At 38.9% G+C, this 19,279-nt stretch overlaps 1 protein-coding gene across 3 annotated transcripts; it reads right to left on the bottom strand.

The window, feature by feature from the left end:
- Positions 1 to 7,882: 7,882 nt before the first annotated feature.
- On the bottom strand, positions 7,883 to 19,069 carry LOC103429544 (protein DETOXIFICATION 45, chloroplastic-like). Of its 3 annotated transcripts, none has more exons than XM_029109822.2 (15): positions 18,812 to 19,069; positions 18,039 to 18,421; positions 17,338 to 17,456; positions 17,099 to 17,242; positions 16,781 to 16,962; positions 10,853 to 10,988; positions 10,308 to 10,404; positions 10,117 to 10,217; positions 9,700 to 9,863; positions 9,431 to 9,502; positions 9,210 to 9,326; positions 9,019 to 9,114; positions 8,777 to 8,898; positions 8,441 to 8,498; positions 7,883 to 8,167 (listed from the first exon to the last, which is right to left on the bottom strand). In XM_029109822.2, the coding sequence occupies exons 2-15, from the start codon at positions 18,398 to 18,400 to the stop codon at positions 8,156 to 8,158; spliced, it is 1,782 nt and encodes a 593-aa protein (XP_028965655.1). In that variant the 5' UTR covers positions 18,401 to 18,421; positions 18,812 to 19,069; the 3' UTR covers positions 7,883 to 8,155. The 3 variants fall into 3 exon arrangements, with proteins under 3 accessions (XP_028965655.1, XP_028965651.2, XP_028965653.2); XM_029109818.2 differs by having other exon boundaries at positions 8,145 to 8,350; XM_029109820.2 differs by lacking the exon at positions 18,812 to 19,069 and adding an exon at positions 18,677 to 18,793 and having other exon boundaries at positions 8,145 to 8,350.
- Between the last annotated feature and the right edge of the window lie 210 nt (positions 19,070 to 19,279).

The raw sequence follows: 19,279 nt of genomic DNA, 5'->3' as shown, positions 1-19,279 counted from the left end.
CAATATAATACCCACTTCATGGAATATAGAGAATTAGAAGGAGAAGGGAACTTGGAGCTCAAGACTTGAATGCCTATAAAATTATAATAGTTCCATCACGGGTGGAGCCACCCACAAGGCTAAGGTGGGTTGTAGCCCAGGCAGGTTTTTTGTAAGTGCAGTGCTATCTACACATCCATTTTTATTTCTCACACATCTCTTTCAATTTTTGGCTTTCGGATCGAATGAATTGATGAAGATCAATGACAAAAAATTAATAAGGGTGTGTGAATAGCACTATCCTTTTTTAAACTCATGATGACTTATGTTAATGCATGTAGCCTGTATAGCCCACTCAATTCCAATACAGTTATTGTTTCATGTATATTTAGTAGAGGATAGGTAATAAAAATTATACATTTTATGCTAAAAATAATAAATTAGTTCAATCTCCCCTCCCCCTTCTATCCTATTCATTAAAGAAAAAAGACTATTTATTCTATGCGATTTAGCCTATGTACTTCTTACTCAAGAAAAGAAAATTATTTTTCTTTTAGTTCACAATTAAATCCTTATCTCCACAATTCGTTACTTTTCGTTGCGATTTTCCAATAAATGTAACATTTCGTACGTTCTTAATTGCTTTATTTACTTATTCTTGATTTATTTCGTAGGTTAATTATTAGGAAAACTAATGAAAATGGCTTGAAAACTTTGAGTTTTAATCAAAATGACAAAAAGGTGTTGTAAGTGAATAGTGCCATGAGTGACTTTTTAAAATAAAATTGTCTTTGTTCGTTAAAGTGAACAGTACCGAGAGTGTTTAGTTAAAACTCCCCTTATTATTTACATGGTCCTTGAAATTGTCAGCTACAGTTATCTCAAGAATTGTTTATATTTTATTGTTGTCCTTTTATATTGATTATTATATAATTTCACATAAGAAAAAAAAAAGAGTTTTAACGAAACACTTCCTGTACTGTTCACTTTTAACGAAAAACCACATTTTTACCTTTCCCTGGTACTATTCACTACACCTTTATTTGTCATTTTTTATTAAAACTAAAGTTTTTTTGAACTTTTAGTTAGTTTTCCTAAAAAATAAACATACGATTTCATGGTACTACTTTCAACTAACCCACTCAAGAAAAAAAAAACCTAGCTCCGCCCTTGAGTTCCATTAGGGGAAAAAGGAGAGAGATGTATGAGATGTTCTATACAAGCATCCGAAACAAACACTAACTTGAGTGTCGGAGCCCTCATTGATCGCAAGCAAATATGGTGTCTAAAGCTTCTCAACATGTTCAAGATTCTTTGTTGGTGGAGAATTAAAATATCTAAAATTTTCCGCTCCAACAATGATATATTCTATATTCAGTCCAAGGGAATAGTTGAATGTGCAACCAAAAATTCATGAGGGAAAAAAATTAATGTTTGATTACATCCTCCCATTTATATATGAATACGGGACTCTATAAAATCAAAATCATTCATAGATTGATATCCAATACTTTCAGCTCCAGAGAGAAATGGAAAGTTGCAGTAGACGACATACATAGCCGTTCAGCGGAGGTGCCTTCTTATTTTACATGCATAGATTTATTATGCATTCTTTCGAGTTTAATTATGTTATGTTGTCACACTGTTAATTTGTAAGTCATGATGATCGGGTATGCATAAGCAGGCTTATCTTGTGAACTTTGCGATCCTCTGCATCGGACGGTTTAATGATTTTCCAAACATTCCTGAATTCCCAATCCACAAGGGGCCAGAAGCATTTCATGGAGAGGTTATGGATTACCCCACCAAGGATTACGAAAGCGCGCGCGTAAATACGTGAAACGAAAGCAAGCGCAACAGTTGCTGGGTTTCAGAAATCTGCATTGAACATTGCAAAGGAGTGTTCAGAATATAGTGATCATAGTTTGTTGTATTTGTAAGAAATTCCAAAAAAAAGTGAGCTTCATCAGTTCATATTATGGTGCAACTGTATATATGAACATAATGGTTGTATTCAAAAGACTTGAAATGGCACACACCAGATAAATGCCAATATGAGAGGGAAAACTTGAAAAACTAATTATTTGAATTAAGAGGCAGTTACATGAATGAAAAACTGCTTGTAACTGACATCCTTAATGGAAGGATAGGTTACAATATATATGTCGTGGTGGTCCCTCTTCTCAGGTGTGAGATTCCAATCACTTGCAAGAATACAAAGATTATCCAAGAGAAGAGAAGACAAAGATTATTCTTAATAACTATGTCTTCGAATACCAATAAGTGACTACTCTTAGTTATTGAAACCCTCAACATGCACACAAATTGCTTGTAATTAATGCTATAATTTTGGTTCATTAGGGTTTGGTTGTTTTTCGATCTTTAGAAATCCTACATGTGGGTTTTTTTTTTTTAATTGAGCACATCAATATTTTTACACTAACGCGCACGCGGGGGGGGGGGGAGAGTTCAGCTAAGCCACACAATGGGCAACCTAATTTGGCATCAAATTCGCCATCTACGAGATTCGAACATAAGACCTCTCACTTCCGATTGAAGATGAATACCACCAAACCATAGTACTGAGTGACATCCTACATGTGGTATTAGAGCCACACAATTCAAACCCTAGTTATGAATATGCTTATGTGTATATTTCTACTCTGCAATAATGATGGTTTATATTGAACTTGTGTTATATATTGGTCGCTGCATTCATACCTTAATGTTGTTTGTCTTCATAACTTACATATATTATACAGATATGCACTCTATGATTCAAGAATGTGTATCTATACACACTATATCTGACTATACATATTTTGAATTTTGATAATGTATCTGGTTTGCAATCGAGATTGAGGTGGTTTGAACATGTGAGAAAATCGGTTACGGTAGTTTAGACATGTGAAATAAAGGCCTACAGACGCTCTGGTTAAAAGATGCAATTACAAGAAAGAGGTTCAAAACCGAAGTGGTAGAGGAAGACCTAGGAAGACTTGGCAAGAGACTCTAAGAAAAGACTTGGAGTACTTAGATCTAACGGAAGATGTGACACTGAACCGAGAGTAATAGCATTCTAGGATTCTTACAGCCGAGCCCACTTAGTGGGATAAGGCTTTGTTGTTGTTGTTGTTGTTGTATCTGGTTTGCAATCAAGTACAATTATGCAGATTACACTATAGTAATCACACTTGCAAACATAACAGATAAAGAGATTTTGGAACTAATTTAGTGTAAAATCAAAGTGTATGACTAGATTATCATCTCAGAATTATATAATGATAATAATGATAGTGGTCTACACATATTAACAAGTAAAAGAACTTCCAAAGAAGTCCATTTACTGGGTTCATTTGAGTTTTATGACTTGCCTAAAGGCGTGACTAGATCCATAAATTAAGAATGACAAGACATGTTGCAGAAAGTTCTTAATCATATATTTATGAAGTTTTTTTCAAAATCATTTTGAGTAACAGGTTTCAATATGATGAGTTAGGTGAATGTTGAGAAGTTGAATGGCAACAACTTCAAAACTTGGAAACAGCAGATTGAAATGAATCATGGAATGTTGGAATTCAATGTTGCATTCAGAGTTTCTTAGCCTGCAGCACTGACTGAAGAAAGCACTACATAAGAGAAAGAGTTTTTTACAAAATGGGAAAAGGCCAATCAAATGTCCTTGCTCATAATGCAAAACTCAGTGGACGAACATGTGGGAGGTGGAATTCCTAGCTGTGATTTGGCTAAGGCTTATTTGGACAAAATAGAGGAAAAGTTTAAAAGATCGGACAAAGCTGAAACTGGTGTACTTTTGTCAGCCTTGATCAACACCAAGCATGATGGTTCTGGAAGTGTTCGAGAACACTTGTTGAAGCTGGTTAATCTTGCCAACAAATTGAATGCCATGGACATTGGCATTACGGATCAGGTTCTTGTGCATATGGCACTTTACTCACTTTCCACTAATAATGAGCAGTTCAAAGTGAGCTATAACACTCAAAAGAAATTCTAGAGTGTAAATGAACTCATCTCCATTTGTTGCCAAGAAGAGAAGAGACTGAAAAAGTCGAAAACGGATAGACAAGAGTTTGCCAATCTTCTGAATGTTGGAAAAGGCAAGGGTAGGATCACTTCAGTTCCCAGGAATGACAATTACAAAGGGAATAAGCCATTTGGATTCAAAAGAACTGATTCTACGGGCTGGTTTGGTATTGTTGTGCTTTGAAAAAAAGGTGCTGTGAGAATAAGCGGCTGTGCTGTGAGAATAAGCGGCTATGAAATAAATCAGCAGAGTGTTTGGTAAACTTTTTTGTAAAAGTGCTTTTGGAAAAAAAAAAGCAGTCTAATAGTGGGTCTTTTCATTAAAGAAGCACTGTAGCTCCGTGTGCTTTGAAAAAAAGCCAGTTTTCCAAAGCTGCAAATAGCAGCTTCAACTTTTTCCTTTGATTTCAGCTTATTCTCACAGCAGCTTCCAAAATAAGCCCTTTTTTTCAGTTTACCAAACACCTAAAACCCTCACAGCTTTTTTTCATGGGTGTTTTTTTTTTAATCACCTCACTCCCAAACTAGGTCTACTTCTGGAACAAAGAAGCAGTTCAAGTTCACTACAGTGCTTGCTAGACCATATGTAATTTCCACATGTAATGGACCTAAGTTTAACAAACCAGGTGTCAAAAAGTATCATTTTTGTCAATATGAGGATCATGTTAGAGAGGATTGTGCTAGTTTTAAAGCCTTGTTAATCAAGAACGGTGTCAAAATCTTTAATGTTTTTGTCACAGTAGAATCTAATATGGTTTTTATACCACAAAACTCTTGGTCGTTTTACACTGGTTGTTCTATACATATAACCAATTCCTAATTTGTAGGGATTTCAAAGCCAGAATAGAACAAGTAAAGAGGTCTACAATGTTTACTTTGGAAATGAAAATAAAGTTGTAGTTGAATATGTTGGTACCGTCAAATTGAGATTGTCAATTGTCTATGTTTTAACTTTAAGTAATGTACTTTATGTTCCTTCTATGAGAAGGAACCTGTTTTCTATGATTCAATTTGTAAAAGATGGTTTTTCTTTTATTGTAGATATTAATCAAATTAGGTTTTATGTTCAAAGTCAGTTTGACAATCTTATTGGTTATGCATTTCCTTACGGTGACTTATGGAAAATACAGTACACATACTATCAAGAGTGTCTCAATGTTGAACATTCAATTCCTAAATGTATGCTTACTAATGATAAGTCTTTCATGCTTTGGCATCAAAAACTAGGGCATATATCCATGGAAAGAATTATGAGACTAGTAAAGGATGGCATGTTGCCACAATTAAATTTTACTGATGCAATGAAATGCATTGACTGCATTAAAGGCAAAATCACCAATTCAACAAATAAAGCTAATACAACAAGTGAGTTGTAATCTCTTGAAAATCATACATACTGATGTATGTGGTCCATTTCCGACCAAAACAATATGTGGAAATTCATAATTTGTTCTCTTTTTAGATTTCTCAAGATACACTTTCTTATATTTGATTTCAGAAAATTCACAAGTATTGAATTGTTTTAAAATTTTCAAGTCAAAAGTTGAAAATCAGTTAAACAAGAGGATTAAGATTGTGAGGTCCGATCGTGGAGGTGAATTCTATGGTAGATACACTGATAAGGGATAGAACAAGGGTCCATTTGCTTTGTTCTTGCAACAAGAAGGTATAGTGGCTCAATACACCATTCCTGGAACTCCATCTTAGAATGATGTAGCTGAAAGCAGAAATCGTACATTCAATGATATTTTGGAGCCAAAAATAATCCCAAAATTCCCGGAGGCGACATGTGGACTCTCAGTTGAAAAAGACAAGACTGCCCTTATTAAATAAGCAGGCATCCCACGCACAGCTCAGCATCCTAGGACATACAAGCTACAGACTATGACTACTCAAAGCTCCACTGCCAAATGGAAAAAGTCAAAGGTATTTAATAATAGGATTATCCTTGAATCGTATTATTAATACACTCCCAATTGAAGACATCATATCAAGTAAGTAATCCCAATTATATTTAATTAGGAATAATTACCTTTGTTTCTAAGATATTATTTACACAATATCTTGGGAATATTCTCACCAAATCCAACCCTAATGGCCGGCCACTCTCCCTATAAATACCACATTTCTCCACCGAAAATGGTACGTCTTTTCTATATACAAAAAAAAACTCTAAACACTCCCTCTTTTCAGAGAGACTAACTTAGGTATTGGAGATCCATTAGCCAAACACACCCCCCCCCCCCAAAAAAAACACAAAATTCATCGTGGACGCGTAAAGCTTTTGGTATTTGATCAAAAGTGTTGATTGTTTTGTAGGTGTATTTTTGTTAAGGCCGAAGATGGCGGAAATTTGCATCAACATATATGGTTCGAAGTATGACCTCTCACTTACCTGATTTGACTCACTTACCTGATTTCCTTTGGGGTAAGGCATTGAAAACAGCCAATACATGGACGCCTCGCAAGTGAAATGACTCTAAGAACAAAATTGTAACTCTTATTTTGGTTGATATAATAATTTAGTTGCTCAGAAGTTTTCTATTGATTGAATAATTTATTTTAAAAAAGGCCCAAAACTCATGGGTTAGACTTAGAGTTGTCATAAAAAGGAATTGAGATTGGTTTAATGTGTAGGCTCAAGGTAAATAGATGTGTAAAAAGTAAAAGGTCCAAGATACTCTTTGAATTTAACAGTTCTAATGGAAGGGGGTGAAGTGGAACCAAAAGAGGTGAAAATGAAGCATGCAAAGACTGATCGAATACTTGTATCTAATTCTAAATGGGAACGCAGGTAGCTGTTATAGGGTCTGGAATTAATGGCAGGTACAAACTTCCATAAGGATTTTAGCCTATTGTGTTTGACTCTTCAGGCAACATTGGAGGAGTGGAACAAGACTATTGATTCTACCAAGATGCAAACCCCTAAAGAATTTTACCAGTTCTCAAATTTTGCATGGAAGAATTCCACAGCTAGCTGTAATTGGATTCTCCGAGAGTATTTCGAACTTATACACTTCCAAGATGAGATGCAGATGGCTAGCTGAGCTTCTCGGAGGCACATTTAAGCTACCATGCACAAAAGAGATGGAGAAACATGTGGAAAAATGGGACACATACGCAAAGCGACACGCTTCCAGCGAATACTACCAAAGATCATGCATCGGCGTCCTTCATCTGTGGTACAAGGACCAGTTGTACAAGGACATGGGATGGAATCCCAAAAGAAAGTACTCTTTGCTGAATTGTTTGAGCCTTATGGCCCCATGGATTATGCTTCCTCTTAAAATGGTCAACAGTGACATAATAAAAGATCAATTTTCCTCTTGTTTCTCCAATTTTCCTTGTATTTTGCTGCATAAAAGCTCATGTTGAACTCCTCGTTGTATTTAGGCAGTGTATCTTTTAACTAAGATGACGGTTTTTCGTAGTATTTTTGTTTTATTCTAGGTTGTTTAGACAAATAAGTATTGAAGTGATCATTTTCCAGTTACGAAAAAGAAAGTATGTTATTGCACGGTCACGGGGTTTTCGAAGTCTTTGTTTAGCTACCAGCTTCAGCACCAGCTCCATCTACCAAATCAAGGACTACCAATAAAGAAAATTGAATTTGATCTTGCTCGAAAAGCACAGCTTCCTCCGCAGCCTCCAGTGGCTGGAGCACCCAACACCATGCCTCGTTGTCAAGTGTTGGGGATTTGAGAGGATCGACAGAGGAAGGTGTGAATGTGATGAAGTCAAGGTCAAGAGAAATGTATCCAAGAAGTAGAAGCTACATTGTTTCCAGGAGAATAATCATGTCCGCATGAACACTTTAACCCCTGGGGTCTTATAACGGAAATTTGGGATTGGACCGTAATTGCAAACATGGCTCACCACAGGTGTTTATTAATAACATTTTCATCACGAGGATCACATAAAAGTATGGTAAACTGGAATTTACAAGAATATATACTAAGTAATGTTCAGGTTCTTTTTTCGTACCCCAAAATTATCAATGAATATAATAAAATCGTCTAATCGTCTAATACAAATACTGATCCAAATGCGCAATTCGCAGCTGAAACCTCTCTTCGGCTTGTGGGAAATACTCGGCCTGTGATGTCATTCAATCGAATTGATTTTGCCAATCTCAAGTAGCTAGCTGAAAAAAGAAGTGGATTATGCAGTTTTAGCCTTTTAGGCACATTCTAAAAGCTGGAAACATGTTTATAGTTTCTTATCAAATCCCATCTCTAAATTTTAAATAAGATTTCCAAGGGAAAAAAGCACAAGGCGGTGACAACGTCAACTTTAACACAGCTTCATCGGCATATTCCACGTAATCCTTCAAGAGCCAGAGTGAAAATATTTTGCAGTTCGCGAAAAAATAAAAAGGGAAAAATACAGCATGAGATAATTTTGAATGTCCACTTACCTGAGCTGTCCGAATATCCCTGTGCACGAACCACCACGGACCTGATTTTGACAGATATCTAAAAGGAGAACAGAAGAAAAACAAGGATACGAATAAGCAGCAACAAAGACAGCGATGATGCTGATAAACGTAAAAATCAAATCTGAATAATCATTTTGCCTTTCCTACTAGAAAAATAAGCAAATATAGCATTCATATTTTATCAATAGAAGCCTTAGATTTATTATCATCATGAGTTATAAACCAGCCGCTTACTTAAAGTTGGATTGGTTATCGATAAGAGTATATATTCACAACTAATGATGATAATCAAAATTTGACATGGTAAGTTATTACCTGGCATAGCCTGCGACTGCACGCAAGCCCATGAAGAGAGTCAAACCCAACCAAACTCCTTGAAGGCCAAAGACGGAAGGAGCATATAGCAAAAATGCGGAAGATATTGCCCCCACTACCATCTATTAATCAATAGAAATTTTGTCAACAACCAAAAAAATGATATATGTACACTTCCATAGTCAAAAGTAATAATAAAGACATGACTGAATAACTTCGGTTCTTCAAAGGGAGCAGCTTACCATGGAGCGAGCTGCATATGCAAAATCTGAAACACCATAATGGAGGCCATCGAAAACATAAGCTAGAGCATTCAAAGGCTGACTAGCACTGACAAACTGTGTAAAATTAAACATCATTACCTATGTTAAAGACATCTGCATTTGCATAAATCTAGACTAATATACCAACAAGCATAAATTTGAATACGTACCAATATCCCAGATCTAACAATTGCTAATACTTCAGGATCGTTGGTGAACAACGTAGCTAAAGAACCAAAAGATACTCCCAAAATTACAGACAAGGAAATACCTGTGAACAATCCTATCTGAAAAAACATTCACGTAAATTTATCATATTTGAAATCAAGAAACTACATATGCAACGTAACAAAACTACACCACAAATAAGTCAAAAAGAAAAAACAAATACCTTTAACACGGAGTCAGCAACTTCTTTCACAATTTTGTATTCACCTTTTGATAAGTAACTTGCAATCAGGGCCTGCAAAATGAGACATTTTAGCTTCATAACTTTGATGTCATAAACAAAGACACACAATTCTTACAAATCCCAATTCAAGATGACAAATATCAGTGAATATTAGTGAAACTAATACTTAGTCTTCACACACCGATTGAGTTACCAATATGGAAACCAGTAGATACAGACTACGATGATAAAAACAGCAGAGTCAGCACCTGACCAGATGCGGCCATTGCATCAGTTAGAAGGGATACAGCCAACCATACTTGAATACATATCTGATGAGCAGCCATGGCTACTGGACCTTGACGAGCCGCCATTGATGTTCCCAATGTCAAGGTTGTAAGACAAGCAAGAGTTCTTCCAAGAAGAAAGCCACCTACATCATATTAGGTAACAAACTTTGAATAGGTTGACGAGAGAATTATCTCTGGGGTAATGAAAGAAGTTTAACAACCAAAGACAAGAGAAACATTAATATACACTGCCCTGATGCATGTGCACTGAATCGGAAGATAAAGTGAACTACTATGATAGTCAAGAAAATCAATGAATCAGAAGGCTGGAAAAAAGCTGTATATTGTCAGATAGATGAGAGAGTAAAATGTTAAATAAAAGGAAATAGAACTTACCGGATTTAATGTATCCACCAAATTGCAGTGATCCAACCTTCGGAGGCAATAGTACAGCTTTCTTATTTAGAAACCAGATCATTAAAAAGGTGACAGTGTATCTGAAAGACAGAAGTTCCATAATATTCATTTTCTAATTACAGATAAAACAAAAGTTAATATTTACAGAAAATCTATTGAAAATCACATACTGAGATATAACAGTGGAAATGGCTGCACCAGTTGCACCCAAACGAAAATAATAAATAAGGAGCGGTAACAAAAACACAGCTAACAAATTACCAATACCTGCACAAATAACAATACATCAATTAACTGGAAGGACCACTCAAGCTTGACTAAAAACAAATGGAAATCAACAAGTTGGAGACAAGATTATATACACTGTGCAAGAATAACAGACCAATATTATGCGTGTGTTATGTATAGTACGAGTGGGGTGTGTGTGTGTGTCTACACCTTATAGAAAACTAGACTTTCCATCCCAAAAGCTTCAGATTATTTCATATTCAATCAAAAGATGCTAAAGGCCATTTGGACACGTACCACAAATATATAGCATTGTAGTGGATAAAAAAGTGTTACACCACTTCCCTAGTGCTCTCTCCTCAGCAAGATGCTGATGACAATAGATTAACCAGGCATTTCAGCAGTCACACATGACAAATTCATACTGCTATGCATAAAGGGATGTTTTCACTTGAACATTTAAAAATATATATAACCAAAAACTTGCCTAGACATAGTACTGGAGTTTTTGTATCCTTAAATCCACGGAAAACTCCTTGAAGAGCCAAAGACGCTACAACTGCAGGAGCACCAAGTGCTCTTAGTTGAAGAAATCGTTGTGCTTGAATGCGCATAGGTGAGTCCTGTGATATTCAGGGGGAAAAAAGATCTTCCTTAAAATAAACAGTGAAAGATGAGAGGGGAAATCAGAAAATGTATGAGCTCCCCCCATAACCAAAAAAAAACCAAATTAAGTCAAACACATATGCACAAGACCTAGAAACTTGTAAAGTAATTGTTCGCATATATATAATTACATTTATGTATACAACAACAACAACAACAACAACAACAAAGCCTTTTCCCACTAAGTGGGGTCGGCTATATGAATCCTAGAACGCCATTGCGCTCGGTTTTGTGTCATGTCCTCCGTTAGATCCAAGTACTCAAGTCTTTTCTTAGGGTCTCTTCCAAAGTTTTCCTAGGTCTTCCTCTACCCCTTCGGCCCTGAACTTCTGTCCCGTAGTCACATTTTCGAACCGGAGCGTCAGTAGGCCTTCTTTGCACATGTCCAAACCACCGGAACCGATTTTCTCTCATATTTCCTTCAATTTTGGCTACTCCTACTTTACCTCGGATATCCTCATTCCCAATCTTCTCCTTTCTCGTGTGCCCATACATCCCACGAAGCATCCTCATCTCCGCTACACCCATTTTGTGTACGTGTTGATGCTTCACTGCCCAACATTCTGTGTCATACAACATCGCTGGCCTTATTGCCGTCCTATAAAATTTTCCCTTGAGTTTCAGTGGCCTACGACGGTCACACAACACGCTGGATGCACTCTTACACTTCATCCATCCAGCTTGTATTCTATGGTTGAAATCTCCATCTAATTCTTCGTTCTCTTGCAAGATAGATCCTAGGTAGCGAAAATGGTCACTTTTTGTGATCTTCGCTAGATTGCTCCGGTCATTAGTGTGGATAAGTATATAAATGGATAGAGATAGGAAAGCAAAACACAAGATGTACGTGGTTCACCCAGATTGGCTACGTCCACGGAATAGAGGAGTTCTCATTAATTGTGAAGGGTTTACACAAGTACATAGGTTCAAGCTCTCCTTTAGTGAGTACAAGTGAATGATTTAGTACAAATGACATTAGGAAATATTGTAGGAGAATGATCTCGTAACCACGAAACTTCTAAGTACCGGAGTGTGGTATCGTCTTGACTTGCCTTATCTGTCTCATAGGTAGATGTGGCATCTTTTCTGGAAGTACTCTTCCTCCATCCAGGGGTGGTATCTGTAACTGGTGGAGATGCACAAGGTAATGTATCAATTTCACTTGAAGCTTACTTGTAGTTTCAAGCTTGGTCAAGCGCGATACAAACCATGTAGTAGGAGTCCCCCAAGTCGCCGAGCTAGGGGATCTGCTGAAAGGGTGACAGACAAGGTAAGCAATCAGAGCTCCGGCTGATTGTTCACATTCTCCCTATCTTGCAAGCAGCATGAAGGATAAAGAGATGATATGGGATACTTTTGCTTTTGAAGAAGTAACTTTCCACAGGCTTATTCTTGAACTGAGCTGGAGGGTTTTCTGGTTTCCTCCAGAGTATAAGGCCGACTGAAGAATTTGAGGGTCAAAACAAGTCCATCAAATCTAGAGTACGTTCGACCCTGCTGATATGGGATACGTTTGCTTTTGACAGAGTAGTGGATGTATCGGCACGTGTGCTGTTACGCTTGTCTTCACATGCTTCCTTGTATCCTTCTCACTTGCCCTATCTGTTCCTCAGGCAGATGCGGTATCTTCCCTGGAAGCATAAGATATTGAAGATGAGTACTCGAGAGCAATGCCAGGTAAGTAATCAGGTAAGGGGTTCCAGGCAGTCAGTTCCTGGCTGGAAGCTTGATTCCAAGTGCTAACTGATTGCTCTCTTTCTCCTTGTCTTGCAGGTAAGAACAAGGCCAAAGGAAAAGACAGGGAAAAAGCATGATATGGGATACTCTTGCTTTTAACCCTGATGATATGAGATATTCTTGCTCTAGTATAGCTTGTTTACAAAGGTATTATCGGGGGGAAAGAAAGCTGAATATTTCGAAAGGCTTCGTTGGGAGTGCCCTCTCAGATAAGAGGAAGGGTTGAGCATTTTTGCAGGTCTGCCTGTCCGTTGGGGATGGAGGTCGACATATATAGGAGTCTCCCTAACATCAAGTAATAATGCTATTCCTTTACCCTGCTTGGTCATAGCACGGTAGTTGGAGCTGCCAGCTTCACATGTTTTAACTCTGTCAGAGCACTTTGAAAAAGTGGTCTGTGGTATCTGGAAAGCTGATGTTGCGTGTGAAGATTACAGACAAGCTTTATCCAAGGAGATCCAGCTCTTGAAGTTGGGAAAGTGGTGCCTCTTCGGTTTTCGAACAAGCAATCCTGTCGGGGATCTGGCTCTCGAGATTCGGAGAACGATGCCTCTTCAATTTTTGGGAAAGCAATCCTGCTGGGGGTCTGGCTCTCGAGATTTGGAGAACGGTGTCTCTTCGATTTTTGAGAAAGTAATCATGTTGGGAGTCTGGCTCTCGAGATTCGGAGGGCGGTGCCTCTTTGATTTTGGAGCAAGCAATCTTGTTGGGAGTGTTTTCTCGAATGTGAGTAAAGGTTGGGCATGTTTGCTAGTCTACCTTGCCACGAAGCACAGAGGTTGACACACAGGGACTTTCCAATTATCCAGCAGTGGTACTGTTCCTTTACCCTATCTTCGATTTTTGAGAAAGTAATCATGTTGGGAGTCTGGCTCTCGAGATTCGGAGGGCGGTGCCTCTTCGATTTTGGAGCAAGCAATCTTGTTGGGAGTGTTTTCTCGAATATGAGTAAAGGTTGGGCATGTTTGCTAGTCTACCTTGCCACGAAGCACAGAGGTTGACACACAGGGACTTTCCAATTATCCAGCAGTGGTACTGTTCCTTTACCCTATCTTCGATTTTTGAGAAAGTAATCATGTTGGGAGTCTGGCTCTCGAGATTCAGAGGGCGGTGCCTCTTCGATTTTGGAGCAAGCAATCTTGTTGGGAGTGTTTTCTCGAATGTGAGTAAAGGTTGGGCATGTTTGCTAGTCTACCTTGCCACGAAGCACAAAGGTTGACACACCGGGACTTTCCAATTATCCAGCAGTGGTACTGTTCCTTTACCATTGTGGGTAATAATATGGTAGCTAGACCTTCAAAATGTATGTGTCTAAACTTTGTTAGTGTTGTTTCTTTGCTATTCTTTTACCCTTCTTGGTCAGAGCGATGTAGTGGGAGCTGCAAGCTTCACGTGTCTCAACTTTGTCAGCGAACTTTGGCAAAGTTATCTGTGGTACCCATGAGCTACTGTTGCGTGTGGGAAGTGGGTGATTGAACAGTACAATTCATGTGCTTTCTACTTCGCCAGAAATCTTCGATAGAATGCCTATAATTTCCGCAAAGCTGAGTGTGCGTGTGACAGGTGCTGACAAGGCTGGAAGAGTAGGTGCCTCTTCGATTTCTGAGATCGGCCTTCGTGGTCTCTGAGCAGCCCAGCTTTTGAGAAAGCAAGCCTCTTCGATTTCTGAGATCGGCCTTCGTGGTCTTTGAGCAGCCCAGCTTTTGAGAAAGCAAACACCTCTTCGATTTCTGAGATCGACCCTCGTGGTCTCTGAGCAGCCCAGCTTTTGAGAAAGCAAACGCCTCTTCGATTTCTGAGCAGGCGCCTCTTCGATTTCTGAAGCTTCGTCGAGTGCAGATTTTTATAGGGGCTGACATTAAGTTCCAAAGCACACTTGAATATCCACCAGTAGAAGCTCCATTCTTGCACTTCTAAGATCTTGATTTGTCCGACCTCTTCTCTCTTCAACACCTTTGAAAATGTCTGGCCCCTCCGACCGTCGTTTTGACTTGAACCTTGTTGAAGAGGCAGCCCCGCCTTCTCCAGACAACATATGGCACCCATCCTTCGTCTCCCCTACTGGTCCTCTTACCGTTGGGGATTCCGTGATGAAGAATGATATGACCGCTGCGGTAGTGGCCAGGAACCTTCTCACTCCCAAAGATAACAGACTACTTTCCAAACGGTCTGATGAGTTGGCTGTTAAGGATTCTCTAGCTCTCAGTGTTCAATGTGCAGGTTCTGTGTCTAATATGGCCCAACGCCTATTTGCTCGAACCCGCCAAGTTGAATCATTGGCGGCTGAAGTGATGAGTCTCAAACAGGAGATTAGAGGGCTCAAGCATGAGAATAAACAGTTGCACCGGCTCGCACATGACTATGCTACAAACATGAAGAGGAAGCTTGACCAGATGAAGGAATCTGATGGTCAAGTTTTACTTGATCATCAGAGATTTGTGGGTTTGTTCCAAAGGCATTTATTGCCTTCGTCTTCTGGGGCTGTACCGCGTAATGAAGCTCCAAATGATCAACCTCTGATGCCTCCTCCTTCTAGGGTTCTGTCCAGTACTGAGGCTCCGAATGATCCCCCTTCGGTGCTTTCTCTTTCTGGGGCTCTACCGACTGCTGAGACTTCTCCTAAGCAACCTTTGTGAAGGCTCCCTCTTGTTTGTTTATTTTGACTCAAGTATATGTACATATTTGTAACTTATCGGGGATATCAATAAATAAGCTTTCCTTCATTTCAACGTGTTGTGTTAAATACACCAAAGCCTTCTTCGCTAAGTTCTTTGAATTTTCTTTTGTTGAAGCTTGTATGTTGAAGCTTTGTGAGTGGAGCATGTAGGTTGAGGTAGTGTTCCCTTAATTTCCCGAGTGACGAAAACTTCTCGGTTGGAGACTTGGAAAATCCAAGTCACTGAGTGGGATCGGCTATATGAATCTTAGAACGCCATTGTGTTCTGTCATGTGTCATGTCCTCCGTTAGATCCAAGTACTCTAAGTCTTTTCTTAGGGTCTCTTCCAAAGTTTTCCTAGGTCTTCCTCTACCCCTTCGGCCCTGAACCTCTGTCCCATAGTCGCATCTTCTAATTGGAGCGTCAGTAGGCCTTCTTTGCACATGTCCAAACCACCGTAACCGATTTTCTCTCATCTTTCCTTCAATTTCGGCTACTCCTACTTTACCCCGGATATCCTCATTCCTAATCTTATCATTTCTCGTGTGCCCACACATCCAACGAAGCATCCTCATCTCCGCTACACCCATTTTGTGTACGTGTTGATGCTTCACCGCCCAACATTCTGTGCCATACAGCATCGCCGGCCTTATTGCCGTCCTATAAAATTTTCCCTTGAGCTTCAGTGGCATACGGCGGTCACGCAACACGCCGGATGCACTCTTCCACTTCATCCATCCATCTTGTATTCTATGGTTGAGATCTCCATCTAATTCTCCGTTCTTTTGCAAGATAGATCCTAGGTAACGAAAACGGTCGCTCTTTGGTATTTCTTGATCTCCGATCCTCACCCCTAACTCGTTTTGGCCTCCATTTGCACTGAACTTGCACTCCATATATTCTGTCTTTGATCGGCTTAGGCGAAGACCTTTAGATTCCAACACTTCTCTCCAAAGGTTAAGCTTTGCATTTACCCCTTCCTGAGTTTCATCTATCAACACTATATCGTCTGCGAAAAGCATACACCAAGGAATATCATCTTGAATATGTCCTGTTAACTCATCCATTACCAACGCAAAAAGGTAAGGACTTAAGGATGAGCCTTGATGTAATCCTTCAGTTATGGGAAAGCTTTCGGTTTGTCCTTCATGAGTTTTTACGACAGTCTTTGCTCCTTCATACATATCCTGTATAGCTTGGATATATGCTATTCGTACTCCTTTCTTCTCTAAAATCCTCCAAAGAATGTATACAAAAAAAAAAAGAAGGAAAGTTTGTACATTTATGTAAAAAGATATAAGAAAAAGCAGACAAACAAATCAGTATGAAATGTAATTTTGGATCAGGTAACCTACTGATGATATGCCCATCATATTTAGAAACAACCCAGATCCCATAGACAGGGCCACGGCCTCAAAAATTCCAATCCCAACTGCTAACAATAAAGCTGTAGACACTGAAGATAGCTGCTTTCTCTCAACAACTCCATCAACAGGTTTTGGTTTACCATTAATATTGCCATCTAGAAAACCATTTTCTGTACGACAATTAGAAGAAATCAGATTGTGAAAAAAAAAAATGTTAAGTGATCTCTGCTCTACTTTAGACGTAAAGACTGACCAAATGTGTACAACAACAATGAGCAGGGAAGTAAAACAAAAGTTTAACTTTACCTGAAGTAGATCTTTTGCTTTCACTCTTAGCAAGGTCTTCAGCAACAAAAGAAGTAGCAACACTGAGGAGAGGGATATTAAATATCTTTGAGATATAATTAAAGATGTTCATTGAAATACCAGCTGAAGCCAATTCCACGGAACCTGTGGAAAAACAAAGCAAAATAAGTAAAGAGCTCAAATTTAAATCAATTATACGGTTATTAGTCATTGAACACGTTTAAAGGAGTGAAACAAACCCAAATTGCCAATGTACGCAGTCTCCATTAGTTGTGCTAATGGATCAATGGCCTGACCCAGAATTGCAGGTAAAGAAAGCATCAACAGCTCGCGTTTGATATCTGCAGAATATGTTTCACTGATAGGAATGACAAACAAAAAACAATGTTTAAGATAACCCCCCATCACCTAAAAACTAAGTATAATAATAACAATTTCAGACTCTCGCTGAAATAGACAATTCCCGAAAGCTTTTGATAGTAATATTTCTCATATAAGCTTCATACATCAAGATCGAGTGAATATAAACAAAATTAGCTTGCATGCACTTATAAATCAATAACCACATACGAAGGGAGGGACTAGAAGATGAAGGGATTGGGAGGCTTCCAACAAAAGTAGAAAAATTTATCTAAAGCTTTCATGCTCAGTTACCACCCACTCTATCAATTTAGAAAACAAACATATGAATCTCTTGGCAAGTAAAAGGCGGCGTTCAACTTAGACAGATCAGTACCAAGTATTTTACAGAAAAAGCAACATGCAACTCCATTAACGCGCCTATTTCATGTTAAATTTTTAAAAGAATTATATAAAAATAATAAAATAAGAGCATCAATCAAGAAAAAAAAAGTACAAGAACAATAAAAGCAGCATTTCAATGAGCTAAAGCAACAAAAAAATTACACATAACAAGTTACTGTAGGCCATAAGGTCTTACAGGTCACCAGTCCCCCCACTTATGGGAGCTTCCTCTTCTAGTAAAGCCAACTTCCCTTCAACCTCAGAGGATCCCACACCCAAATCCGAACTCAACTGGTTCGCCGCCCCCGGAAAACAGGGTCTTCTGCGGCGTGTCACTAGCGGCAAGCACAGTGGTCTGCGTGAGGCAGACAGATTACATCCCCCCACAGCATTGGCATTGCTCAAATCCTTCCTACCACTTCTTGCTACAATATTACTATCTTCCCTTGTGTGCAATGGATTAAAAAACCTGGACTTTCGAGTTATCGGGTTACCGTCACTGGATCCGGCGGTTAATCCGTTAGAAAGGGCGCCACTTCTGAATTGGGTAGCCGCCATTTTCACCAGTTCGTGTAATTCCTTCAAAATCAAACGGAAAATCCAAAATTTTCGTCAGAATTTCCAAGCACTAGGGTCTTAACAACAATAAATAAACTTCAGTTATGCAAAAAGAAACGAAATTTACACAACCAAACAATCATTTCCCACTTTCCCGAATCAAAAATTCAAATTTGTGAAAGCCAAACTCCGCTTCGGGAAAAGAAATTACATCACATTTTAATACAGAAAATAAAACTGCATAACAATTGTATAAAAACGTGCACTCCACGCAACTAAACGGAATAAGGCGGCGGCAATTGGGAAGTGAAACGGGAGTTGGGAGAACAATCTGTTTAGTTCCCGGGAAATTCTACAAAACAGGGGAAAAGAAAAACGGAAAGTAGAGAAGAAACAAGGAGGAGGAGTCACCTTTGTGCAGGAGAGAGAGAGAGAGAGAGAGAGGGATTGAGATTATTGGGGTCTTGAAGTGAGGAAGAAGAAGAGGAGGAGGAAAGAGAGAGGGGGTTGGAATGTCGGTTGAGAATTGAGTGAGAGAAAGAGGAGGGGCGCGGGGGGCCAAGAGTGGTCGGTGGCTGGGTGTACATTTACATGGCTGATGGGGTACGGATACGAACGCCACTGCAAATAATAGACGGGAAGGGAGGGTGGTCACGAGGCTTTGGCTTTCACTCTTGCAATCATCGCTCTCAGGATATTAAACCACATGCCGCGCTATGAAATGTCACCTTTTTTGTGCCACGTTATGCAATCATCGCACTTAGGTGTTACTAACCAACACACCCCTCCTGTTAATTTTTATCCTACTCTTCGTTTGTTTCATTTGAAATTAATGAAGAATTATGCGAAGGAAAAAAGGATTTACGGAGTGTACTATTC

Source organism: Malus domestica, chromosome 10 (assembly GCF_042453785.1).
Source record: "Malus domestica chromosome 10, GDT2T_hap1".
Lineage (NCBI taxonomy): Eukaryota > Viridiplantae > Streptophyta > Magnoliopsida > Rosales > Rosaceae > Malus > Malus domestica.
This window is presented reverse-complemented; position numbering and strand designations above follow the sequence as displayed.

What these genes read in the sequence shown, in the direction of transcription:
- LOC103429544 (XM_029109818.2), bottom strand. Translation starts at nt 18,400, where the DNA reads ATGGCGGCTACCCAATTCAGAAGTGGCGCCCTTTCTAACGGATTAACC. An exon ending in ATATGATGGGCATATCATCA is followed by an intron (nt 10,989 to 16,780) that starts GTAGGTTACCTG and finishes TGAATATCACAG; the next exon opens with GACTCACCTATGCGCATTCA. An exon ending in TGGTGGATACATTAAATCCG is followed by an intron (nt 9,864 to 10,116) that starts GTAAGTTCTATT and finishes AATATGATGTAG; the next exon opens with GTGGCTTTCTTCTTGGAAGA.